Below are 22,547 nucleotides of genomic sequence, written 5' to 3'. Positions count from 1 at the left end.
ATCTCTTGGTTAGGTCCCCAAACTCCCCAGTTCTAATCCCTCCTGACTTCTTCGTGTAAGGTTTTGTTAAAGACATTGTCTATTCACAGAAACCCAGGAACTTTGGTGATTTGAGAGTAAAATTTAATCCAGTTTTTCAACAAATCACCCCTCTTATGTTACAACGGACATGGGCTGAATTGCATCACCGTTATGAGATGCACGGGGTGCGCAATGGAAGCCATGTTGAGCTCTGAAGAATCTCCCATCTTTCAGTTTTGTATGCACAAAGTTTCAACATATAAAGTTCAGTAGTAAATCTTTTACGGTGTTTTTATTTTAACCATACCCAAACGGATCACTCTGTATATTAAATTACTTGCTTATAAAACACACTTTATTTTGGGAATCGCAAAATAGGTATAAAAGAAGCTTTCTCCTCTCAATTAAAATACTGTTTATTTTACTAACTTATTAGCTAAGCCTATTGTCTTTTATAGCAGTTGTACTTACTCTCATGGAAATCAAGGATGGCAAGAGTAACGACATCAGCCCATGGAGAACCTTTCTGTAATCCAATGCCGTAACCAGATCGTCCAAATAATTCTCCTGCTGTCACCAATTCGCAATCTTGTGCTGCTTCAAACTCCAAACGAGAACTGTCCCAGATGAAGGCCATTAGTTTCCTATATCCAAAGCAATTAATGAGTAAATCAGTTACCAACGTATTCTCTTGTACCTCAATGCCAGCCAGTGCTACCAAAAAAATATAAATAAATAATGGTGAGTGACAGAATGAACCTCTATGGAGGCCTGGGCAAGATTAATCCAGTCTCTATCATCATATCCCACCCTCTTCAAATCCATTTTAATATTATCCTCCCATCTACGTCTCGGCTTCCCCAAAGGTCTTTTCCCTCTGGCCTCTCAACTAACACTCTATATCAGGCCTGCGCAAGGTTTGCTCTCCGACTCGGCTCACAGCTCGCGGGCGGAATGCAGATATTGGCTGCGCTCTGTATAAGAGTGGACTAGAAGAAGTGGTGATCCCTTACATGTACACAAAGGAAGTACTAGTACGAGTGTTCATGAAGTGAATTCCCGTTTAGTGTTTACACAACTATCTTGGACTATTATTAATTAATAAATAAATATTTATTTTGCAAAAATAATAGACATACCATAGCTACTTAAATATACAATATCATTTTGTTATATTTTTATATATCAGTACATCAAAACGGAGTTTTAGGCTGTTGGCAGCTGAAAGAAACAGTACTGAACGTTATGAAACATCAGTTACAGAAGTTCGATGCCTGCCTTTATTAAAGTAGATTATAGAAAAGTTTCTCACATATATAAATGTTGAGCCAAACATGGCAATCATTTTCACAGCTAGCCTGAGTAGTCGTGGATATTATTGCTGAGGTTTAGTTTTGTAAAACTCAACCAGGCTAGTAGTATTATTCAAACGGTCTTTAGCCCTTAGATCACATTGAAGATCAATAAGTTCAAGCTGTAAATCGTATGGCACTTTCAATTTGTGTTGAAGGAATTTATTATAACTTTAAATTTCTTTCCAATTAAGACAAGATCCTGGAACCTAGAATTAAATTCATTTTGAATTTCAATTAATATTTGCACATAATCGTTTAACATTGTTTAATCGCGAGCAGTTTCTATCTTTGGAAAAAAAAAGTGAGCCATATCACCTTTCCGAAATTGACTTACGAAAAGTGTAAGTTTACGACTGAAATCCCGTAATTTATTAAATATGTCAACAATGAGCTGGCCTTTTCCCTGAAGAGATATATTTAAATTGTTTAAGATTAATAAATTCTAACGTACCCTACCTACTGTAATAATGTAACTTTCAATTCCTGGACCTTTTTACTGCGATCTTCACCAACAAAACTCTCGTTTCTGTATGCGTGGACTAGTAACGACGCATTATATTATGTTTTCCTCTTTCTTTCAAGCTTTTGTGGCAGATAAGGCACTGAGTATTGACTCCAGCTGCTGTGAAAAAGTAAGAATTTTCCCATGCAATATTGAAAGAATTTCCCTGATGATCACTTTTCTTTCTTTTAGATTTCTCCATTATGTAGCTCTAGATAGATAGGCAAAGTAAAATAGCTACTGATAATGCACAATACACCACATAGCTGCGTGGACTATCCTCTACCAATAGCAATCCTACGTCATTCCGACGTACCTTTCCGGCGAGCTGTTAGACGACTTTCTCGCTCCGAGGGAGCGACAGCGCTCAATGAGCGCCGTTTGCGCAGGCCTGCTCTATATGCATCTCTGGATTCGCCTATACTTGCTATATGCCTTGCCCATCTCAAACGTCTGGATTTAATGATCCTTAATATGTCAGGTGAAGAATACAATGCGTGCAGTTCTGCGTTGTGTAACTTTCTTCATTCTTCTGTAACTTCATCCGTCCTAGTACCCAAATATTTTCCTATGAACCTTATTCTCAATCATCCTTAATCTCTGTCCCTCTCTTAAAGTGAGAGTCCAAATTTCACAACCATAGAGAACACCGGAAATAGAACTGTTTTATAAATTCTAACTTTCAGTTTTTTTGACAGCACACTAGATAACAAAAGCTTCTCATCCGAATAATAACACGCATTTTCCATATATTTTGTTCTGAATTTAATTTCCTTCCAAGTGTTATTTATATTATTACTGTTCCTTTGAATTTTTCCGCCTCTTCGAAGGATACATCTCCAAGTTTTATATTTATATTTCGAACAATATTCTGGTCACGAGACATAATCATATACTTTGTCTTTTCGGGGTTTACTTCCAAACCCATCGCTTTACCTACTTAAAGCAAAATTTCCGTGTTTTCCCTAATCGTTTGTGAATTTTCTCCTAAAATATTCACGTCATCCGCATAGACAAGAAGCTGATGTAACCCGTTCAATTCCAAACCCACTCTGTTATCCTGAACCTTCCTAATGGCATATTCTAGAGCGAAGTTAAAAAGTAAATGTGGTAGTTCATCTCCGTGCTTTAGCCCTCAGTGAATTAGAAAAGCATCACACAGAAACTTTCCTAATAATAATAATAATAATAATAATAATAATAATAATAATAATAATAATAATAATAATAATAATAATAATAATATCAGCAGTAATTGTTTAATTTCTCATTGAACTTAAAGGTTTTCAATTGACTTTGTGTATCTTAATTACTCAGTCTGCTATTTTTTTTTCTGAATCACACACAAGTATTTTGTGTTTAATTTAACTACTCTGTATCCATTATACGAGGACATTTAACGTCAGTGAATCTGGTAATAGTGAGAAAGACCGAGGATTCGCCCTGAATTGGGAAAAGTTTCAGAAAAAATTTCAACCAAGTAATCAGCCCAAGCGGGATTAAAACCCACGCTCGTGCGCATTCTTGGATTAGGAAACCAGCTTCTTATCTCTGAACTACGCCAATGGCTCATAAAGATAATAAAAGTTTAAATGGACGGATTTACGCAATAATAGACCAACCTACGATTTGAAAAAATAGAGATATTTGCACAGATCTGTTGCAGGCTGCAAATCGGAAAAAAATCAAGAATGCGATATTTGCATTTTGCTGCTATTTATAAAGTAAATTCGTTTATTGCATAAAATTTATTTATTTATTTTGCTGTGCAATATTAAATCATCTGCTGATCTGTTATTAAAAATCGGTTAGTCTTATTTCTTAGTATTGCAGTATATGTACCTACTATTTTTGATAATAGTTTGAATGTTACAATACTTCTTACATAAAATGTTTAATAAAAATCAGTTTTATTTCAATGGACAGTATCTCTAAAACATGTTTTTGGCGGTTGGTCTCTTATTGCATAAGTCAGTCCAATTCTAGCTTTCTGTAAACTAATTACTGCTATTCTTTCAACTACTATCCAAAAGGAGCGCTAAAATTATAACTTGGTGTCTTTTCTCACACATTTAAGCATTGCACTTATGATATTGCATATTATTTCATTTTCATATTTTAATCTTTTATATCAGTGTATTACTTGTGTGATAAAAATAGGCTACGATTTAAGTATAAAATACGTGGGCGATATTCCATGGAGATCCATGATTTTTATAAATGTTTGTTCTTTGGACAACTGTCCGAAGACAGGTTTGAATCTCATCAGTGACACCAATAAGGTATCACTCATGAGGAAACGAAGTCAGGAGATATTGGGTTAGGCTGAACAATTCCTTTCCCTTCCATTGCATACATCACTGACTAGTAACATATTGCAATAATCAGACTTCAGATGCGTACAATAAATTGTTTTTCCTCTGACACATATCGTCAAATGAGATGTACACTTAAGCTTAACGGCAAAAATAATGGGCCGCCGACAATTTCAAAGTTCCAGAGACATAAGATTGCGCATGCTCGTCTCGTCACAGCCGTAGTTCACCAGGTAACACATAATGAAACCATTTAAATTTGCTGTAATTTGTTTAAGAGTCTAAAATATGTTATAAAATCGAATGGAGGATTGATTCTAGATAGGTACATCAGAGCCTCTGAAGAGTGAAATAATAATAAAATTGATAAATACAAAATGAACCGAAACGATTAAGAACAGGAAAACCACGTATTATGCCGAAACGATACTAGCAGTCACAGTAGCTTAAATCGTTACGCATTGGTCCAGTGAACGAGTTAATAGTAGTAACTCCAGGTTCGGATCTCTCATAATCTTATTTTTATAATTACAAATTTGCCTTTACATATGTCTCGCACAGCAATATTTATGTGGCAACATCTTTTAGAATATGCCCAATCTCTAATAAGTAATAAACATCCCTCTGTCTTCCAACAAATACTCCTGATTGTTAACAAAACGTTTTGACTCGTCATTAGGCCTACACTTGAAGATGGCAGAGAGACAAAAAAATCCATAAACAAGCTATTGCGTCGCGTGTTGGGGGTGGATATCATACGATGGGGGAGGACTTCTGGAACATATCCACGGTCGGTTTACGGCAGTAGTCTACGAACACATTTTGGCAAATGTAATGGTCCGTTCCGCCTGAGAACGATATCTAGAAGGAACACTTTTCGTCCAGCAGAATGATCATCTGTTCGACTGGCCTCCAAAATCACCAGATATGAATGCGATTGAAAATTTGTGGTCTACAATGAAACGGATCCTACACTCTAATTGGACAGAACAACCACTCGTTCGGACAGCTGAGGAATTGTGGGACAGAGTTCTATATGCGTGGGAGGAGGTGGCCATAAATTTAGATCTGTTCCATAATCTTGTGGACTCCATGCCGCGCAGAATGAGGGCAGAATGACGCAGGTGGTTTGTAGGTGGTTTGTGAACGAGATACTATTCCCCACCACAGGCATTTTTTGTTAATATATTAAGAAATTGTTTGTTTTTGTTTATTTTATTATTTATTTATGCGTTCGGTTTTTTAGAATGTGAAGCAAGTATTTTTGTTATACAGGCCAGGTCTCGCCTATTAATAGCCCACAGATGATGGGCAATAATATATTTTACAAGGCAGGCATAATGAAGTTTATGAACAAATGCCACTTCACATTTAAACTAATAAATTAATTAAAAATAAAAAAAATGAAATAATTCTACCGTACCGGGAGGCCAACTCACATACAGTTGGAACCATCAATTCTGGCGAATGGCCTTCAAGACAGTGCTAGTTGACGAGTTATTTGTTGTCCTTCATGAATGAGTTGGCGATAACATTTTCCTCCTCTAGTATCATTGTTATGAAACATACAAATGGACCACAGTACAGTTCGAGTGGATAATTTGCAGCGTGCCGCAAGCGACTTTGGTTCGCAATGGTTTTACAGTACGTCTCCTACAATTTCGAAATTAAAATATTAAGAACATTGCAAAGCCAGAACCAAAAAATTATGCTAATATTTATGACTTAATGGAGTGAGGGGAAAAAATAGGTATGAATTGTGTCGAATAGTGTGCCCAAACATTCCTAACAAACACTCAGAAAGTACAAGAACGAGTTGCGGAAGTAACAGGAATCTTCGACACGTCTGATTTCAAGAATGTTAAACCGAAAGAGACACAGAAATAAGATCATTTGATACACCAGGCAAGAAACCTCATGTTCCAAAAGGATTAATGAAAATATATGGATAACTTATGGGAATGTAATGAATTAATTTAATTCACGCGTAACATGTGTTTACAAGGAATGGTAATCCTTGGACAATGAGGCGGTCTCTGAGCAATAGTTCACGAATAAAGTAGTCGACTCAATTCTTGTGTTGTTTAGTGTGAGTCTGATAGCTGTCGAGCTTGATGGATGATTTTTTAGCGTGGTAATTCCTACACCTGTCTGTCGCATCTGCTGTTAACTGGTTTAAATCCTTATTTATTAAGACGCTCCAATTATCAATTACGGAATGCAGAAAATGTGTAACTTTTTCACCATCTTCATAGGCTGTGTCAGCAATTTCACTTCTTTTCCAAACAAGGTCCTGTTTCTTTGTGGCTGTCTTCTGAAACGAAGGGCCAGGACTTGAAGTTCCCTTTTCGTTTTTTGTCTCCTAAACTTTATTACCACTAGGAAGGGGACGGGTGAAAAATTGATAATATTTGGTAAAATATCAGATTTTTAGGTCATTTTTATAGAAAATGAAACTATGATGCCCACTTTACACTGTGACGAAATTTTAGAACCCTACGGCAGTTGGGTTCTTAATTACACCATCCTAAAAATGGCGGTCATTAAGTTAAAAATGCATACAAACTTTAAAACGCATTTCCCCGTACTATTTTTTGCCTATTTCTCTGCATTCATGTTCCTAAGAATTCCACATTTTTTATGCTAGGTCGCTGAAATTTTTACTGCATGTTCTTTAGAGTATACTTAACAAAGTTATGTTCGCATTAAAAATATATATAGTTTTTAAATAGAAATAAAATGTTTGTTTGCGTTCTGTAAATAATAATTTGAATAGCAACAACTTTATTTTTTTCTCTTAAGTTTACAAGGTAAAACTAAAAAATGCGAGAACATGGCAAAGATATTGTAAAAAAGCAGACATGATGCTTAAAAATTTGGGGAGATGAAAAATTTTGAAATTATGACAGTTATTATTATCATTATCATTATTTTTGTATTTAATTTTTAATGTCAAAGTGTATTAAAGACTAGTATACAATAGTCTATTTATTGAAATTTTAAGTATAAATAAAACCTAATTTTGTTCCACTACACCACTTTTGGGATAAATTGGGACAAGTGCTACCATATTCATATTCTGTGATCCCAAAGATCCCCAGATGTCGACTTTCGTCGAGATCGGACAAAATGTAGAGAGTAACCTTCATTTTACTTTTAAAGTCTCCACGTCGGCTAGTTCAAAATACTCGAGTGAATTTTTAAAACCGTCAACTCCTTTCTCTTTCTTCTCTGCTCCGTTAGGGGATAAAATAAACCTTCAAAAGTTATTTTAAGGGAGAACATAAAGTCGAATTTTTTTACGTTCCTTATGCGTTTTAGAAACAATTCGGAGAGATGAAATGAATAATCTAACGATTATAGTAACCCAATTGTATAAAGTAGCTTTTGTTTCAAATTTAAAGGCTGCATGTCTGCTGATTCAAAAAATAAATCAGTAGGCCTATAATTATTTTAATCATTATCATCTGCCATTTTCCATCCCTTATTTTTCATATTTCTTAAAACTCCGTCTTATCTTTTGACTAGGAACCTACACAAAGGGTTTAAGGAGATTTAAGGTGATAGTCAGTTAGTTTTTATTACGTGCTTATTAATTTATTGACAACTTACGGAACATCTGCTCGCTTGAGAAAAGAGATATAAGTATTTCTCCCATTACAATAATTCATGCAGAAGAAAATCAAATAGACATAAACAAGTGAGAAGACAGTTTTTTCCTTCTCCTGTAAAATTAACAATTTTGACTTGTGCCACTTTTCCCGAGCACTACAGAATTGTCTCTTTGCTTTATAATAACGATGAAAGGATTATGCAGCGGGGACTGTAATTATCTCGAAAACGGTGTACCGGGAAATGGTCTCATTCCATATGCATGCACACATAATTATAACTACTGTAATATTTGCTTAGTTTTTGGAGGTGACTGTCAACAGTCGACTAGAATACTCGGATCTGCATGTTTACTCTTATGTCCTACCCATTCCAGATACGACAGAAATAACAACCGATCTTGCAGCGGTGAGTAACTCGCTCTCGAGTTCAGATTAAGAAAATCCTTCTGCCCGAAATCGCTGGAGCCCACTATAACCTCTGGTATCGATGTCAGACATCTTACCATTGGGCCACACACAGCTTGTAAAGTTGAGTACATTGCATAGGGACGACTTACAATGAAGAGACACTACAGCAATGCTTTGAGGTGCAATGCGTTTATACGAGTGATCCGCGCGATAGAATTTGATAGAACTTAGCATTTCTATCGACCAAGATTTGGCCCATTATTTTTGCCGTTAAGTGTACGGCCTGATGTAAGAGTAGATAAGCCCATAGGCTACATATAATGCCAATCAGGCGTAGGTTTTATAAATATCCTATATAAATTATATACTTTATTTAGTTTGTACCGTATCTTTTATTTAGTTTGTAAGAATTTAAGTTCTTTTCAATTGTCAGGAATATAACTATAGTAATTTAAGAATAGTTCATTTCCCTGTAGCACGAAATTATTGGTATTAAAACCTGCGGACGACAACAGGCTTCACTTATATAGCATATATATTTATTGTATTATTGGATATTTAGTTATTCATTTTTAAACATTATTCTCAGTTACTTGTTTTATTTGCCTTCTGTTTAAGTATTATCAGTTTAGTTAGAAAGTGTCAGGATATATTGCTTTTGTAGCATTAGATTCTTCAGGTTATAAGAATTTAATGATAATTTCTCACAAACTTAGGGAAACATCTTCCTGATAGATCAGGTGACCATTCATATCCAGATTACAAACATATAAGTATTTAATTTAATTAACGTGAAAACTGTAATAATTTGGAAACTAGTATTACTAACTGTACAAATTGCAATACAATTTTGATGCAATATTAATATGTAGAATACAAATGAGTATTTAGTACAACATATGCATTAAAATTTTACGAGGACATTTGTATATAGGCCTATCTAACTACTACATCTCTATTGTATAGAAAGTAATGTGAAAATTCTGGCGAGTAGCCTATGGACTTTTGGAAACCATAACTGGAGGAAAATAGCTTATGCAATGAATTCTGTACCATTTACCATACAAATTTAATTTTTCATACCTACTGTAAGAATGTTATGGCAATTATTGTATAGTGATATAATTTTCTCCTGAGATTCAATTTTGCCTCGGGATAAAGTTAGTATTCCTTACAAAAATATATATTTCTGCCAATTAATCGGATTCATTTATTTATTTTGTTTGTATTTTCGATAACTTTTCCATATAATTTATGACTTTTTTCAGATGTTAGATTTCTCCTTTTCTCTATTGATATTTTATAAAATTTTCATACCTAAAATTTATGTTTTTCCTACTTTTTATGATTCCGTCTGTCCACGTGTTAAAAAGTCCACCACGCTTTCTTTTGTCCGATGGATTCAATTTTGTAGCTTATTTTACAATCAGATTGTCCTGTATTTACATGACCTGACCATACGCCTTCATTGCGACTATACATATTCCGTATAATATCTTCTTTAATGTAATTCTTACGTCTGGATCTTTATTTTTATCCAACCCGTATAACACTTACAGTCTATTTATGCTACTAATTTTTTTATTTGTTTTTAATTATTTAATTTATTTTTGTACATGCTGAATTCTAAAAATCAGACAGTTTTGATGAGATGATAGACTGATTGTAAATTAAAGAAAGTAAAAGACTGAAACCACGACATACGCGGAGTAACTGAGGAAAAATAACGAAAAATTCCATAATACTTTGATCAAACCTGCGTCTAAGAGGTCATACGTTACTCTGCAGCTACTCTAGCTACTCTGGTAGAACTATAGTAGAACTAGTGATGTGGTGTTTGATTTCGTCTAAAAATATCTGACATACCGATTCTTTATAACCATTGTTATGATAGCAATAAATTCGAAATATTCGGATTTTTTAGTGTTCGTAGAATTATTGTGCATGACATATTTCACAATAGCACAAATCTTTAGGCCTACATAGATTTACAAAATTACGAAATTATAGTATTAAAATTATTTACTATTAAATCAGTAGTTCGTAAAAACTACTTTTCAAGAAATCGCATTAAATTGCTTAAAACAGCACTTCTTCACTAATGTGAGTTTCTCTTTCAACTATAGGGCCTATGTTGTGTCCATGACCTTGCGACATTTAAAGTGCTCGACAGCTCGGATTTAGAGTTTTTGTACCTACATTCCAAGAGAGTAGCTAGAATTTTTGGACAAGCAGTTTCTAAAATGGCTGATTCTTTTGCATTTCACATTTTTTAGTATCACAAATTTTTGGTTTTAATATAAGTTTCGTCTCTGATTTTGTGCTCCTAAATAAGAGTTGAGAATTACACATTATTGTGGAAATTTTCGAGTTGTTTATGAATGCAAATAATGACTAATACTCATTTTCAATTAAAGGTTTGGAATAACCAATATGGTTTAGTTTTGTTATTGACTTTAAACATTACAGACAACTTACCCAATTTTCACATCTCGTATAGCTTCTTCTGCGGTATCATAATTATTAGCCTCCATGGTGCGGTACATATTAGAGAGTTCAACCTGTCTTCGAAAGTACATGTCTACTGCAGAGCCTTTGACTGTGGCGCAAGTAAGATTCTCCATTGTATTGCGTAACTATAAAATTATAAAGAGATTAAACTTTAATTCCTTGAAATTCTATCAAAACAAGTTTACACACAAAAATACAGAATAACTCATGTTCTGTGTACTGGATTCACAGTGACCTTGTATGTATGTTATCAAATGTATTTATTGAAATAATATGATAGTGTGTTATAATGTGTATTTTCAATTAACATGTCACTCTATTATAGTAATTTATACTCGTAGTATAAGAGATTAAAGTTAGAGTGGAAAGTTTAGCTCCCGAGGCAAGCCGAGAGTGATAATTTCCACGAGCGTATAAAATCTGTTTACCCTAGTGTGCTATACAACATTCTATACATTACTGGTATTTGAACCAGAGTAGGGTAAAGGTTGGTAATATCGTGATATGAGTAATATTGTGATAGTTTTTTTTTTTTTTTTTTTTTTTTTTTTTTTTTTTTTTTTTTTTTTTTTTTTTTTTTTTTACTGAGAGAGAAGATCTGTTTTTGCGTCAACCTATTAAGGGAATATTCGTGGATAAGTTGCTGCACAAAACCGATCCTTGTTTCCCTCAGTAAAATTGTAATAAATTCTCAGAAAGAACTGTCACAAAATTACTCGTATCACAGTATTACCAACCTTTACAATATATAAGAACATTTTAATTTTAAATTGTTGGGTTCCCCTTGATAATGTGTTGTTGTGAAGAAGTGATGAATGAATGAGTGAATTTATTGTTGATGATACAATTGGTGATCAAAGAGAGTTATTTAAAACTTTTAATTCACTGCTGCGGATAAATTTGTTGCTTAGATTGCCAAGGACGCTGAAATGAACAGTTTAGATACCGGCCATGTATAAATAATTATATTTTTATATTATATTATATAGAATGAATAATGATATAATTTGAATAATACTAGTTAGTATTGGTTAATGTGATTAATCATGGCTTATTTGTTGTGTACGCAAAACATATGGAATTAAGGGTATATTTATCTTAAGGTGTAAAATTTATAGGTCATCATCATCTTCTTCTTCTTCTTCTTCTTCTTCTTCTTCTTCTTCTTCACGGTATACGCCAGATGGTCTGTTCCGGTTCTTCATTCCACCGTCTTCTTGGTCTTCCTTGTGATTTCTTGCTTTTGAGTATATAAATCCAAACTCTTTTGGGCACTAGGCTCTTTTCCATTCTATCAAATGTTGTGACCATTTTGTCCTATATGTTTTAATTTGATCAAGCAGAGGTGCAATTTGCAATTGCTCCCTTTATTGCTCTTAAAATTTAATCTCGGATGCATTCAATGTACTTTTTTCTCTCTTATTTAAACCCCAATTTTCGCTTAAATTTAAAGGTTCAATTTGAAATTATATTCTGATCACTTTTTAGATAAAAGACCTTAGATCCGAACAAATTGGGAATTGGATAGTTCACAAGGAGGAAAGTGTTTTTGAATGTTATTTGAGATTTTTGTCGTTATTCCAAGGGTGCACAGAACTATAAATGTAAATGTAAGAGACCACCTCAGTGAAATTAATATAGTTGAAGAAATACAAGAATACCAAAAACAATTTGAAATCATTTATTTTTCAAATGACTTCTACACGACAAGCCAAAATTTAGAACCAACTGAGACACACAAAGGTGGGGCTATTCCTTCGGAGATAGAGAGGCTAATTTTATCCTTGGAGCAAGTCTTTGAACTTAATCCTCCACAGGAATAAGAATGTGGACATTTGTATATAGGGTAAGGAAAGGTATTTTCGTGATATATATATATATATATATATATATATATATATATATTCGTGATAATTTTTGAAAAAGCTTTCAAGATCATGCCTACTGTAGAAAATACTTCTAGGCGTCTGCTAGTAATACTGCATTGTTTCACGGATGGCGAAACACGATTGAATCCATCTTAGTTTCTTTGTGCTGGCCATGACAGAAAGTTGTATTATGCGCTTCGTATTTTCTTCAGGATTTCAGTAGTTTTTGAACTGTTTGTAGTGTTGCAGTGATTGCTGTGTACATATTTAAAGTAAGAAGTCCATGTTTGTACTATGCTGTAGTACTTGAGTTCCTCTAACTATACATATATTTAGATTATATTAGTGTTGTTAATAGCGTTAATTAAAGCTTAGCAAATGGATGCGATTTCTTAGCTTTTTTCTCGTGAAAGTGATGGCAGCCGAACAAGCCTCAGTATTTCGGCCCATAGCAAGGTTTCTGTACCTTTGCCAGAAAAACGTATTTGCAGAAAATTATTACCCATAAATCGTACTTCAATTCTAGCTATTTTTATTAATTTAGTGCCTATCACGAAATTACCTACCCTATTTTGATTTTAGGTCTAATATAGGAAAAGAGAGAATTAAATACAGGAAATACGGTGCAATTAACTTATTGCAGCCGCCAAAATGGTGAGGAAGCAGAAAGTATCTAGCTATATAGCTACAAAACATGGGCGTGTCATTGAGTTCACTCAAAGATTTCATGAGCAGAAATGATTGTAATGGAAAGCAGAGACCTAAATTAGGAAGGCTTTTTGCTCTTACGTCTGATCTGGAAGTACGGTGGTATATCAATATTATACGAGGGTGGATCGGAAAGTAACGCACAATAATAAAAAAAAAACTTTATTAGGTAAACAAAAAAAAAATACCCAAATGAACTCACATCTTTCAGCTACTTTTCTACATAAGTGCCAAGTTTCTCAACACATTTCTCCCATCGTGGTACCAGTTTCATTATACCCTGTTCGTAGAAATCCGTTCGGTTGAAGTATAGCCCTCTGCAGACAGTTGATTGCATTTCTGAATCGGTCGCAAAGCGATGGTCGGCAGGAATTTCTTCATGAGACCAAACAAAGTCCGACGGTGCAAGGTCTGGACTGTATGGTGGATGCTGGAGTACCTCCCAACCAAATGTGTTAATTTTCTCACGAACAGAAGCCACAACATTGGGGCGAGCATTGTCATGAAGAAGTTTGATATCGTTAGCATCAATGTTACGGCATTCGTCACGAAGGGCACGACGCAACTTTACCAAAGTTTGAATGTAGGCTGCAGCGTTCACAGTGGTCTCGTGTTTAGTAAAGTCCACCAACAAAACACCATGCATATCACAGAATACTGTCACAAGAACTTTCTTTGCAGATTGCGTCACTTTGAATTTTTTCTTTGCTGGGGAAGCAGCATGTTTCCACTCCATAGAGGCCTGCTTTGTTTTGGGCGTGTAGTGGTATGCCCAGGACTCATCACCAGTGACAATTGCTTCCAGAAAGTCATGCTTTTCTGCAGGGTAACGCCTTAAGTGGTCTAAGCATGTCATCATTCTTTGACCCTTGTGGTCGTCTGTCAGGTTCTTAGGCACCCAGCGAGCATTAACTTTATGAAATTTCAATGTCTCATCCACGATATCGTATACCATGCCGTATGAAATGTTGAACTGCTGAGATAAGGTTCGCAGTTAGAATCGCCGGTTATTCAAAATTGCCACTTCAATGCCTGTGACATTTCGCTGAGTTGCAGCCGTTATCGGCCGCCCGGAACGTGGCGAATCACAAAGGTTCTCACGCCGTCTGAGAAGAATGCGCACCACCTGGAGATATTGCTACAGTCCATACAGTCTTCCCCGTAAAGCCACACATGTCCCTGAGAATTTCACTTGGGTTATGTCCTTTAACTCACAAAAATCTCACAGCACTCCGCTGCTCTTCACAATTTGACGATAGTAACATCCACGCCATCTTTGTTGCGTAGTTCACACACACGCTTCTCTCCCTAGAGCTACACATGCAAAACACATTGTGTCTGAAGTTAAAACTTCAAACTATATCTCGGTGAAATATCAACATTCCAGCTGCAATACCAACGCAAAAAAAAATTATTGTGCTTTACTTTCCGACCCACCCTCATATTATACAAATGCAAGAGTTGGGATTTGGCTTGACGGTGCCAATTATGAAAGTGGCACACCAGATGGTCAGGAGTGTCGGGCGAGAATATTTGTTGAATGCAGATAGCGAAAGTGCCAGATAATGATGGTGGTTTCATTTTAACAGAGATACAATCTCACAATAAAGGCTTCTAAAAATCTTGCTGCCAAGAACTCACAAGTGTCGTAGATGTGTTTGTTTTATGTTTTCTTCTTTGTTTAATGTTTTTAATTTTATTAGCTCTAAGAGGTTTTAGAGACTGTTGTCCGGACGATCTCTTATTTTTACATCAACAGTCCCTGTAAAATGTTCAAATTAATCAAAATAGGGATATCTCTACATAAGGTCATAAATGTATTTATGTTTGATACTTTATTCTTTGTTTCATGTGTTATTCTTTATTGAGCTTAATATATTTCAAAGACAGTAGTCTAGAAGATTTTTTTTCATGAACAATACCATGAACTGTTAAAAGTGATGAAATATTCTATATCATTGAAATACATTTTATATGATTGCATAAATAAGAGATCATCAAATAGTTTAGTGTTTAAAAGCGCTATTGTCAATTTATATAAATATACAGTAAAACTAATATGAAATAACTATGTATTCCTTTCATTTACGAAATTGCCTTACCACTATCACTTAATTAGATACCCCTATCGCGAAATTACCTATCAAACACGCACATTTTCAATCCTATTTTCTATTAATAATTAAAATTATTTTGAGAAACAACTAGCCATAATATTAAAAATATCACGAAAAAAACCTTTCCTTGCCCTACTTATGTATTAGGAAATGATAGGCCTATATTTATTTCATTTATTCTCAGGAGAGACGAAGATATAACAAGAAAAATAAGTAGAATCTCTTATTACATTCGAAAACAGTATTCTGAGAAAGACTTTCGACTCCATTCTAAACAAGGGTACATTAATCATAAAAAGAGAGAACTGAGAAGAGTGTATAAAGCTCCAGATATAGTAGCACTGCCGAAAAGCCGAAACTACGATGACTGGGTCATATTCTACGTCGAAATCAGAAAAATCTCTTCAGAAGAGTATTGGGGCAGAATCCCAGAGGGAAAAGACAACTTGGTAGACCAGGCCTACGATAGAAAGACAAAGTAGACAACAATCTCCACCTACTAATCGGCCATCAAGACGCGGCTGGAGACAGGAATATCTGGAGAACTTTGAAGAATGATATCTGTTTGAGTAGTCATTAATTGAATTGAGTTATTTTAGTTATCTTTTATATACAATAACAATTCACGATCAATACAAGAATTTATTAAGCATATGATTATTATAGGTTGAATGGTTACTAAAGTAAAACCTTATCTACAATTAATTCTGGCCCATGTTTTAAAACTTATTAACTCGACGCCCAGTAATTATTCAGTACGGAAACACCAACCTAGTAATTTATTATGTACACACTCATTTTTTTCCAGATTTTCCAACTTTGTCTGTGAGAGGCTCTGGACTCTCATGAGACGTTGGTTTATAGAAATATTTGTTTAGAAAGTAACATCTGGCTTTTTCTCAATCATGACTATAAAATAATATATTAGTATGGAACCCGCTGCAATCTGTGTAGAAAACCTGATTTTCAGATTCTGTAATTTTTATGTAATAGTGTATCCTTCAGCACTGCTAATTTTGATCATTGCAAGTAGATTTACTGTTATATATTTATGCTATTCTTGTATCGAAAATCTCATTAGAGTTCGTATGTTAACATTTTTGGTATGCACAATAAATAAAATCTATGATGAAAGAACTGGACAGTAATAAAAATATATACTTACTCTTGCATCATTTATTCCTGTGAGTTTTGTCTTGGGTCTTTCCAACACGAGAAAAGCAGCCAAGTTGGCTGTGTATGATGCAACAATTATCATTGCAAAGCCTGCCCACACCATTCCCAGCACTCTTGCAGAGAAACTTCGAGGAGTACCTGTATAATTACATTATAAAGAGAAAATATTAATACCTTATAAAACAGAGGATTTTTTTTAGGTAAGGCCCGAAATAGAACGAATGAATTCCTAGGTTAAAGTAGCGCAGTACATACAAGGACAGAGTCCTGAATGTTGCTTATCTCTATACAACAGAAAATAATTTAAATTTATCTTGTAAATATTCCTGATCAGCCGTAATAAACTATTATTTTACTAAACGCGTAAAAATCGTATAAGAAAGCAACAGTAATAATGGAGACCACTAAGTTCTTGATTGATGAACTATTATTATTATTATTATTATTATTATTATTATTATTATTATTATTATTATTATTTTATGAGAAGTCTATTACATTAAACAATAAACTAGTATTTCAATATTTTTACATTGCAGTCATCCAGACTGTAGTGAGCTTGAAACGCTTGGACACGTGCTTGGACAATGCTCTAAAGGCGAGCTGCTGATTAATGCTAGACATCATCGTGTACAATATGCTTTGGCGACATTCTTAAAAACTTTAAATTGGCAGATTCATGAGGAAGTACATTGAGTATCATCAGATGGTTCTTTCAGACGGGCAGACATTATTGCTATTAATGGACGATTAAAACGGGCTCCTGTTCTTGACCCTACTATCCGTTTCTAAAGGAACCTAAATCAGGCCACTGAAGTTGATATTGAGAAGAAGTCTATATATGAACCCTGTCTGCCGTATCTTTCTCAAAAGTACAACGTCCCTCTTAAACAATGGTCTGTCATTAGTTTGCTGTTTGGCAGTAGAGGTTCTATTACAAAATTCACATGGAATTATCTTAAGGAACTTCACATTCCTTTTGTTTATGTAATGTCTGTTCTCATTAATATTATCAAGGATTCTCTTCAAATATTACATCATCATCTCTATTTCAATTAATGCACTTACATTATTTGCCTTCAACAATTAACTTTCTTTTTTCTTTAATATTTCAAATCGCATTATACTGTACATGTTTATTGTATTCAGGACTCTTGTGGTCACTCAAATTCTTTGAGCTGATGTCTTTAATTAATAAATAAAATAACTATTTTTTCAATGCTTTTGTAAACAATTTATATAGCTTACAGATAAATAACAATGTGAAATAAGAGGATGTGGTAGAAAAGGCATACAGATTCAGAAGTTCTTGTCAAAATATTTCAAGAGAATGAAGGCGAGACAATGGTTACGATTAGGGGAAATATATATAGTGAACATGGAAGAACTAGAAGAAAATACCAATCTGATATTAAAGTTTAAGCAATTAATATGAAGCATGCCTAATACATAAAATTGCATTTTGTGTAAGACCTGAATGATTTGAAACTAAGTTTTGTTCGCTCCTTACGTAGGTAATAAAGTGCGCAATCCAATTTAATTTAATCGATACAAAATCAAGTACAGTGGACTTTATATGATCAATTACAATTTCAAAATCGTTAAACAAACATGACGTTCCATTCAAATTCCATAACAAAGTTCTGTAATAAATGTAATGGATTTAATTAATTTGTGTTAAATTAGTATATACAAATATGCTAGTGTTAAAGAATGACAGTTCCTGTGACACATATTTATATATTATTTTGTTCAAAGCTATAACCTTATAACATAAATTTACGGTAAGTTGTTAATGGCCTAAATGACTAGGTTCATTTTCAGAGCAAATTGTTTCTGTAATAAGGACATAAATGATTCGATTACTGTTGTTTCTATAACCCCACAGCTTTTTGGAATGAATTAACGATAGCGAAGTTCCACTGAAATAAGTAGGCCTACACAATGTAAAATAGGCCTCTAGTTGTATGACCGACCGTGAGCAAATTACAAGCTATTCCTGCAAATGCAGAATATCTTTTTGTTAAGGACTAATATATTAACAAGTAAACTATCACAATGAAATCAGAAACCTTTAAATATCATTATGTAAGTATCATCATCGAGAAGCAGCACTACACAGCATGTTATATGAATTCTGTTTTCGAAAGATTGCTTATAATCTGTTAATCATATTGTAGTGTACATTTTATAGGTTACTATTTGACAGCGCTTCAGGACATTTCGTCCACTTTTCTTTTTCGCCCACGGACATTTCGGCCACTTTTTTCTCCCGCAGCTTCTTGGTCTATGGTTTTCTGGCCAAGAGTCGTCTTCGTCCAAGTAATTTTGGTCAAGACAATCCATTGTCCATAATTAATTATGGACATATACAAATGTGGACCACATGCATTTGGTTCACATTTTGGCCCATATAGTGTACAGTAAAGTTTCATTATTTAATGCAACACGATTGTAAGAAAAAAAGTGCACTGACTACTATGATTAATGTTGTTAATTTCACCTACATAAATTCTAATATTCATTTTATGAAGTTTCCTCCTTCTTCTTTTCTTCTTCTTCTTCTTGTTCTTAATTCTGCAATTTCAGTTTACAACTTATAGCACGGAGATATGCTATATATCCCCTCTGTGTTTGTACTCGTCGTATCTCTGCACATTGCCTCTACCTGAATTTGGTTTATCAGGTACGTCTTCCTCACTGGTTTCTTAATGTTCTCATGTCCTACTTCCAACCGCATAATAATTATCATGTTCGTCTATCTTCAGATGTTCTATGAACTTCCACAAGGATGCATGATGTGAGTTTATTAACTTCTGAAACCTTGAGTGTCAACATTATTTAAGTTCGCTGTTCTCCATGTATAACCTGCTGGTGTAATCGCCGCGGCCTCATGCTTAACATACCGGCATCATACAATAACGTGGGGTGTGCTTTTAAAACATAATTTTGCTCTGTAGGTTTCACTATAAGCGTCACGTTTTCATGTCTACTTCCTTCATAAGAATAAGCACTAGTATGTTATATTGTTAAATGGCTATTATTATTATTATTATTATTATTATTATTATTATTATTATTATTATTATTATCACTCTGCTTCTAGCCGTCATGCGAGGTAGACGTGTTTGCTCGTAGCTGCGCTTAACAGTGTTTCAGTTACGATATCTGGCCTACACGGTATTCAGTATGCCGGCGAGCAAAGATCTTTGTCCGGTTTGTCGCGCTGCCTTCTTCGGTAGACAGAAATGTTTGAAATGTGCGGGGTCTTGTGGATCAAGATATCATCTAGAATGCATCTATCTGGGAGAGACGGAGTACAACTTGTTCATGAATGGAGGCATCTCTTCCTACAAGTGCGAGTGCTGTGTAAGTGCAATGAAAAATTCCCGAGGTGACGATACTCCGGTAAGTTCTAGAAAGCCTGTTTCGCCTACAAAAAAAGTCATTTCACCATCAAGGGACCTCAACCTGCCGAGCCTGCCTTCAGTTGATTCACTCTCTATACAGGTTGAAAGTGTTCGATTAAATAGCGTGAAAATTCTTGATACAGGTAATGACATATTGGAGTATGTAAAGAGTCTCCAAAAGGATATGATAGAACTGAAGAACGAAAATGCGGCTCTGAAAATTCTGATGGCCGAAATTTTGGTTAAGACAAATTCAAAAGTACTCACTAATAAGGGAAATGTCCCCCTAAAGTGGGTCAGCTGTCTAGTCAATCTGGCATTAAGAAAACATATAGCAGAGTGTTATCCGATAATGTAAACACTGTGAATTCCGCTGGGTCAGCGTCTAGTAGGATGTTGTCACACTGTAGCATGGCGACTCAGCAAAATATTAATTGTAACGGTATTCAGGCCAATGTTTCATCAGGTAATAAGAATTCTGATGGTTTCCAAATTGTTACACAGAAAAGGAATAAAAATCGCGAACACAGAGTTGGAACTTTGCCCAACAGTAAACTAGAAATGGATCCCGAGAGAATAAAAACTAAATCTTTATTCGTTTCAAGATTTAGTTCTAATGTTAATAAGTCGAACATTGAGGATTCACTAAAGAGTCAACTGAATGTAAGGTCACTTGTACAGTAGCGTGCAAATTAATCCGAACAACGTAATTACTTAGGCCTATGCAAAAACACTCAAACGGGATAACAAAAGGATCTAAGACATACCTCAGTAATCTATGTGGCCTCCCTTGTTCCTAATAACAGCTCTGAGACAATTTGGCATGGATTCCACTAATTTCCCACAAATATTCCTCATTTCTTCATCGCGAAACCATACACCAATGAGGGCAGAAATCATCTTCTCCTTTGTAGAACAATCCATTTTTTGCATTCTTCTATTGCAAACTGACCACAAGTTCTGAATGGGGTTGATGTCGGGTGAGTTGCCTGGCCAGGGGAGTACCTGAATATTCTTCTTGTTGAGGAATTCTGTAGTTTTTCGAGACGTATGGCATGGTGCCATGTCTTGTTGGAACACACCTCTGCCATCCGGAAATGATTTTTTGCAGCTGGGGTACGATTCTGGTTTCCAATAAGTGAATATATTTGTCAGAATTCATCATTCCCTTGATAGGTATTAATGCTCCAGGCCCTTCATGCGTACAACAACCCCAAAACATTACTTTAGGGGGGTATTTGGGTGCTTGTTGGAGATGAACTGCTGTTACTTTTTTCGGATCCTTTCCGTACGTAAGAAACACGGTGGCCGTGGACCTCGAAATGAGGCTCATCGGAAAAGAGTACATTCTTCCAATCATTCACTGTCCAGTGTTGATGTAATTTTGCCCACATTAAGCGTTTTTTGCACATAACAGAGGTTAGCAGTTGCTTCTTAATAGGCTTACGAGCCCTTCATCCAGCTTCCAAAAGCCTACGCCGCACTGTTGTGACGTGAATATTTGCCCCCAGTGGTAGCCATTAACTCGCGGTTAAGTCGACAGCAGTTAATCTAGGATTTAATTTACTTTTCCTGACAATTAAACGATCATCTGCAGGTGAAGTCTTCCTTTTCCGGCCACAGTTTCCTTTTTTCTGGGGTGTGATGGATCCAGTCTCTCTGTATCGTTTTATGATCGAATTAACAGTAGCCAAGCACCGATGTGACATTCTGCAGCAATTTGCCTCTGTGTCATAGAAGAATGCTCTGCTAATGTCATAATTTTAGACCGTTTTGCAGGAGTTGTATCCATTTGTGAAGACGACAGAATGTACACAGGATTGCAGTATTAAGTCTTCAACACAACTGAAATCCTTAGAAGTACAAAACGACAGGCAAAATATCACATGTTATAAAAAAAATAATAACGACAGACCTTCAACAATGGAATTACACGTACTACAGATGTCAATTAAAGCGGTATGAGCAGCTGTGAGGCCAACAATGACAGAAAATGTAAAAATATGTCGTGTTCGGATTAATTTGCACGCTACTGTAGTTACTAAATTAAAAACTAAATATCAGACATATTCCTCTTTCCATATATCTGTTGACGAGAGGGATTTTGACTTAATAAACAACACCAATGCCTGCTGGGTGTCTCATTGCACCCTTCTTTGGAAAATTAAAACTTGCGCAGCATTTCGCTCCTGCAACTACTAGTGTTTCAGTTGAATCTAAGGTGAATGCCTCTTAGTTTGACTTAAGCATCTTACAATGTACAATTCAAGTAATCATCTTGAAATATTTTATCAAAATATCAGATGATTGAATACCAAGACTAACGAATTTTTCGAGAATATAGTGAGTAATAATGATGACATTATCTGTCTCACTGAAACAAAGTTATATGAATCAGTTTTAAATGAAAACTTATTTCCAAACAATTATGATGTGTTTCGTGCAGACAGAATGTTTGTTGACACTAGTAAAACAAGAGGTGGTGGAATCCTAATAGCGATTAATAGCCAGTTACCTTTTACATATCGCCAATATGATTTAG

General features: G+C 34.9%; 1 protein-coding gene across 3 annotated transcripts in view; it reads right to left on the bottom strand.

Annotated features, from left to right (window-relative positions):
- Nucleotides 1-22,547, bottom strand: part of Nmdar1 (NMDA receptor 1) — a 220,822-nt gene that overhangs the window by 50,673 nt on the left and 147,602 nt on the right. For all 3 annotated transcript variants that reach the window (XM_069823913.1, XM_069823914.1, XM_069823915.1), the window contains 3 exons: nucleotides 16,585-16,733; nucleotides 10,694-10,851; nucleotides 493-665 (listed from right to left, as the gene is read on the bottom strand). In XM_069823913.1, the coding sequence (XP_069680014.1) occupies nucleotides 493-665; nucleotides 10,694-10,851; nucleotides 16,585-16,733 (480 nt within the window). The remainder of the gene's footprint in view (nucleotides 1-492; nucleotides 666-10,693; nucleotides 10,852-16,584; nucleotides 16,734-22,547) is intronic.

This window comes from Periplaneta americana, chromosome 4 (assembly GCF_040183065.1).
Source record: "Periplaneta americana isolate PAMFEO1 chromosome 4, P.americana_PAMFEO1_priV1, whole genome shotgun sequence".
NCBI lineage: Eukaryota > Metazoa > Arthropoda > Insecta > Blattodea > Blattidae > Periplaneta > Periplaneta americana.
This window is presented reverse-complemented; position numbering and strand designations above follow the sequence as displayed.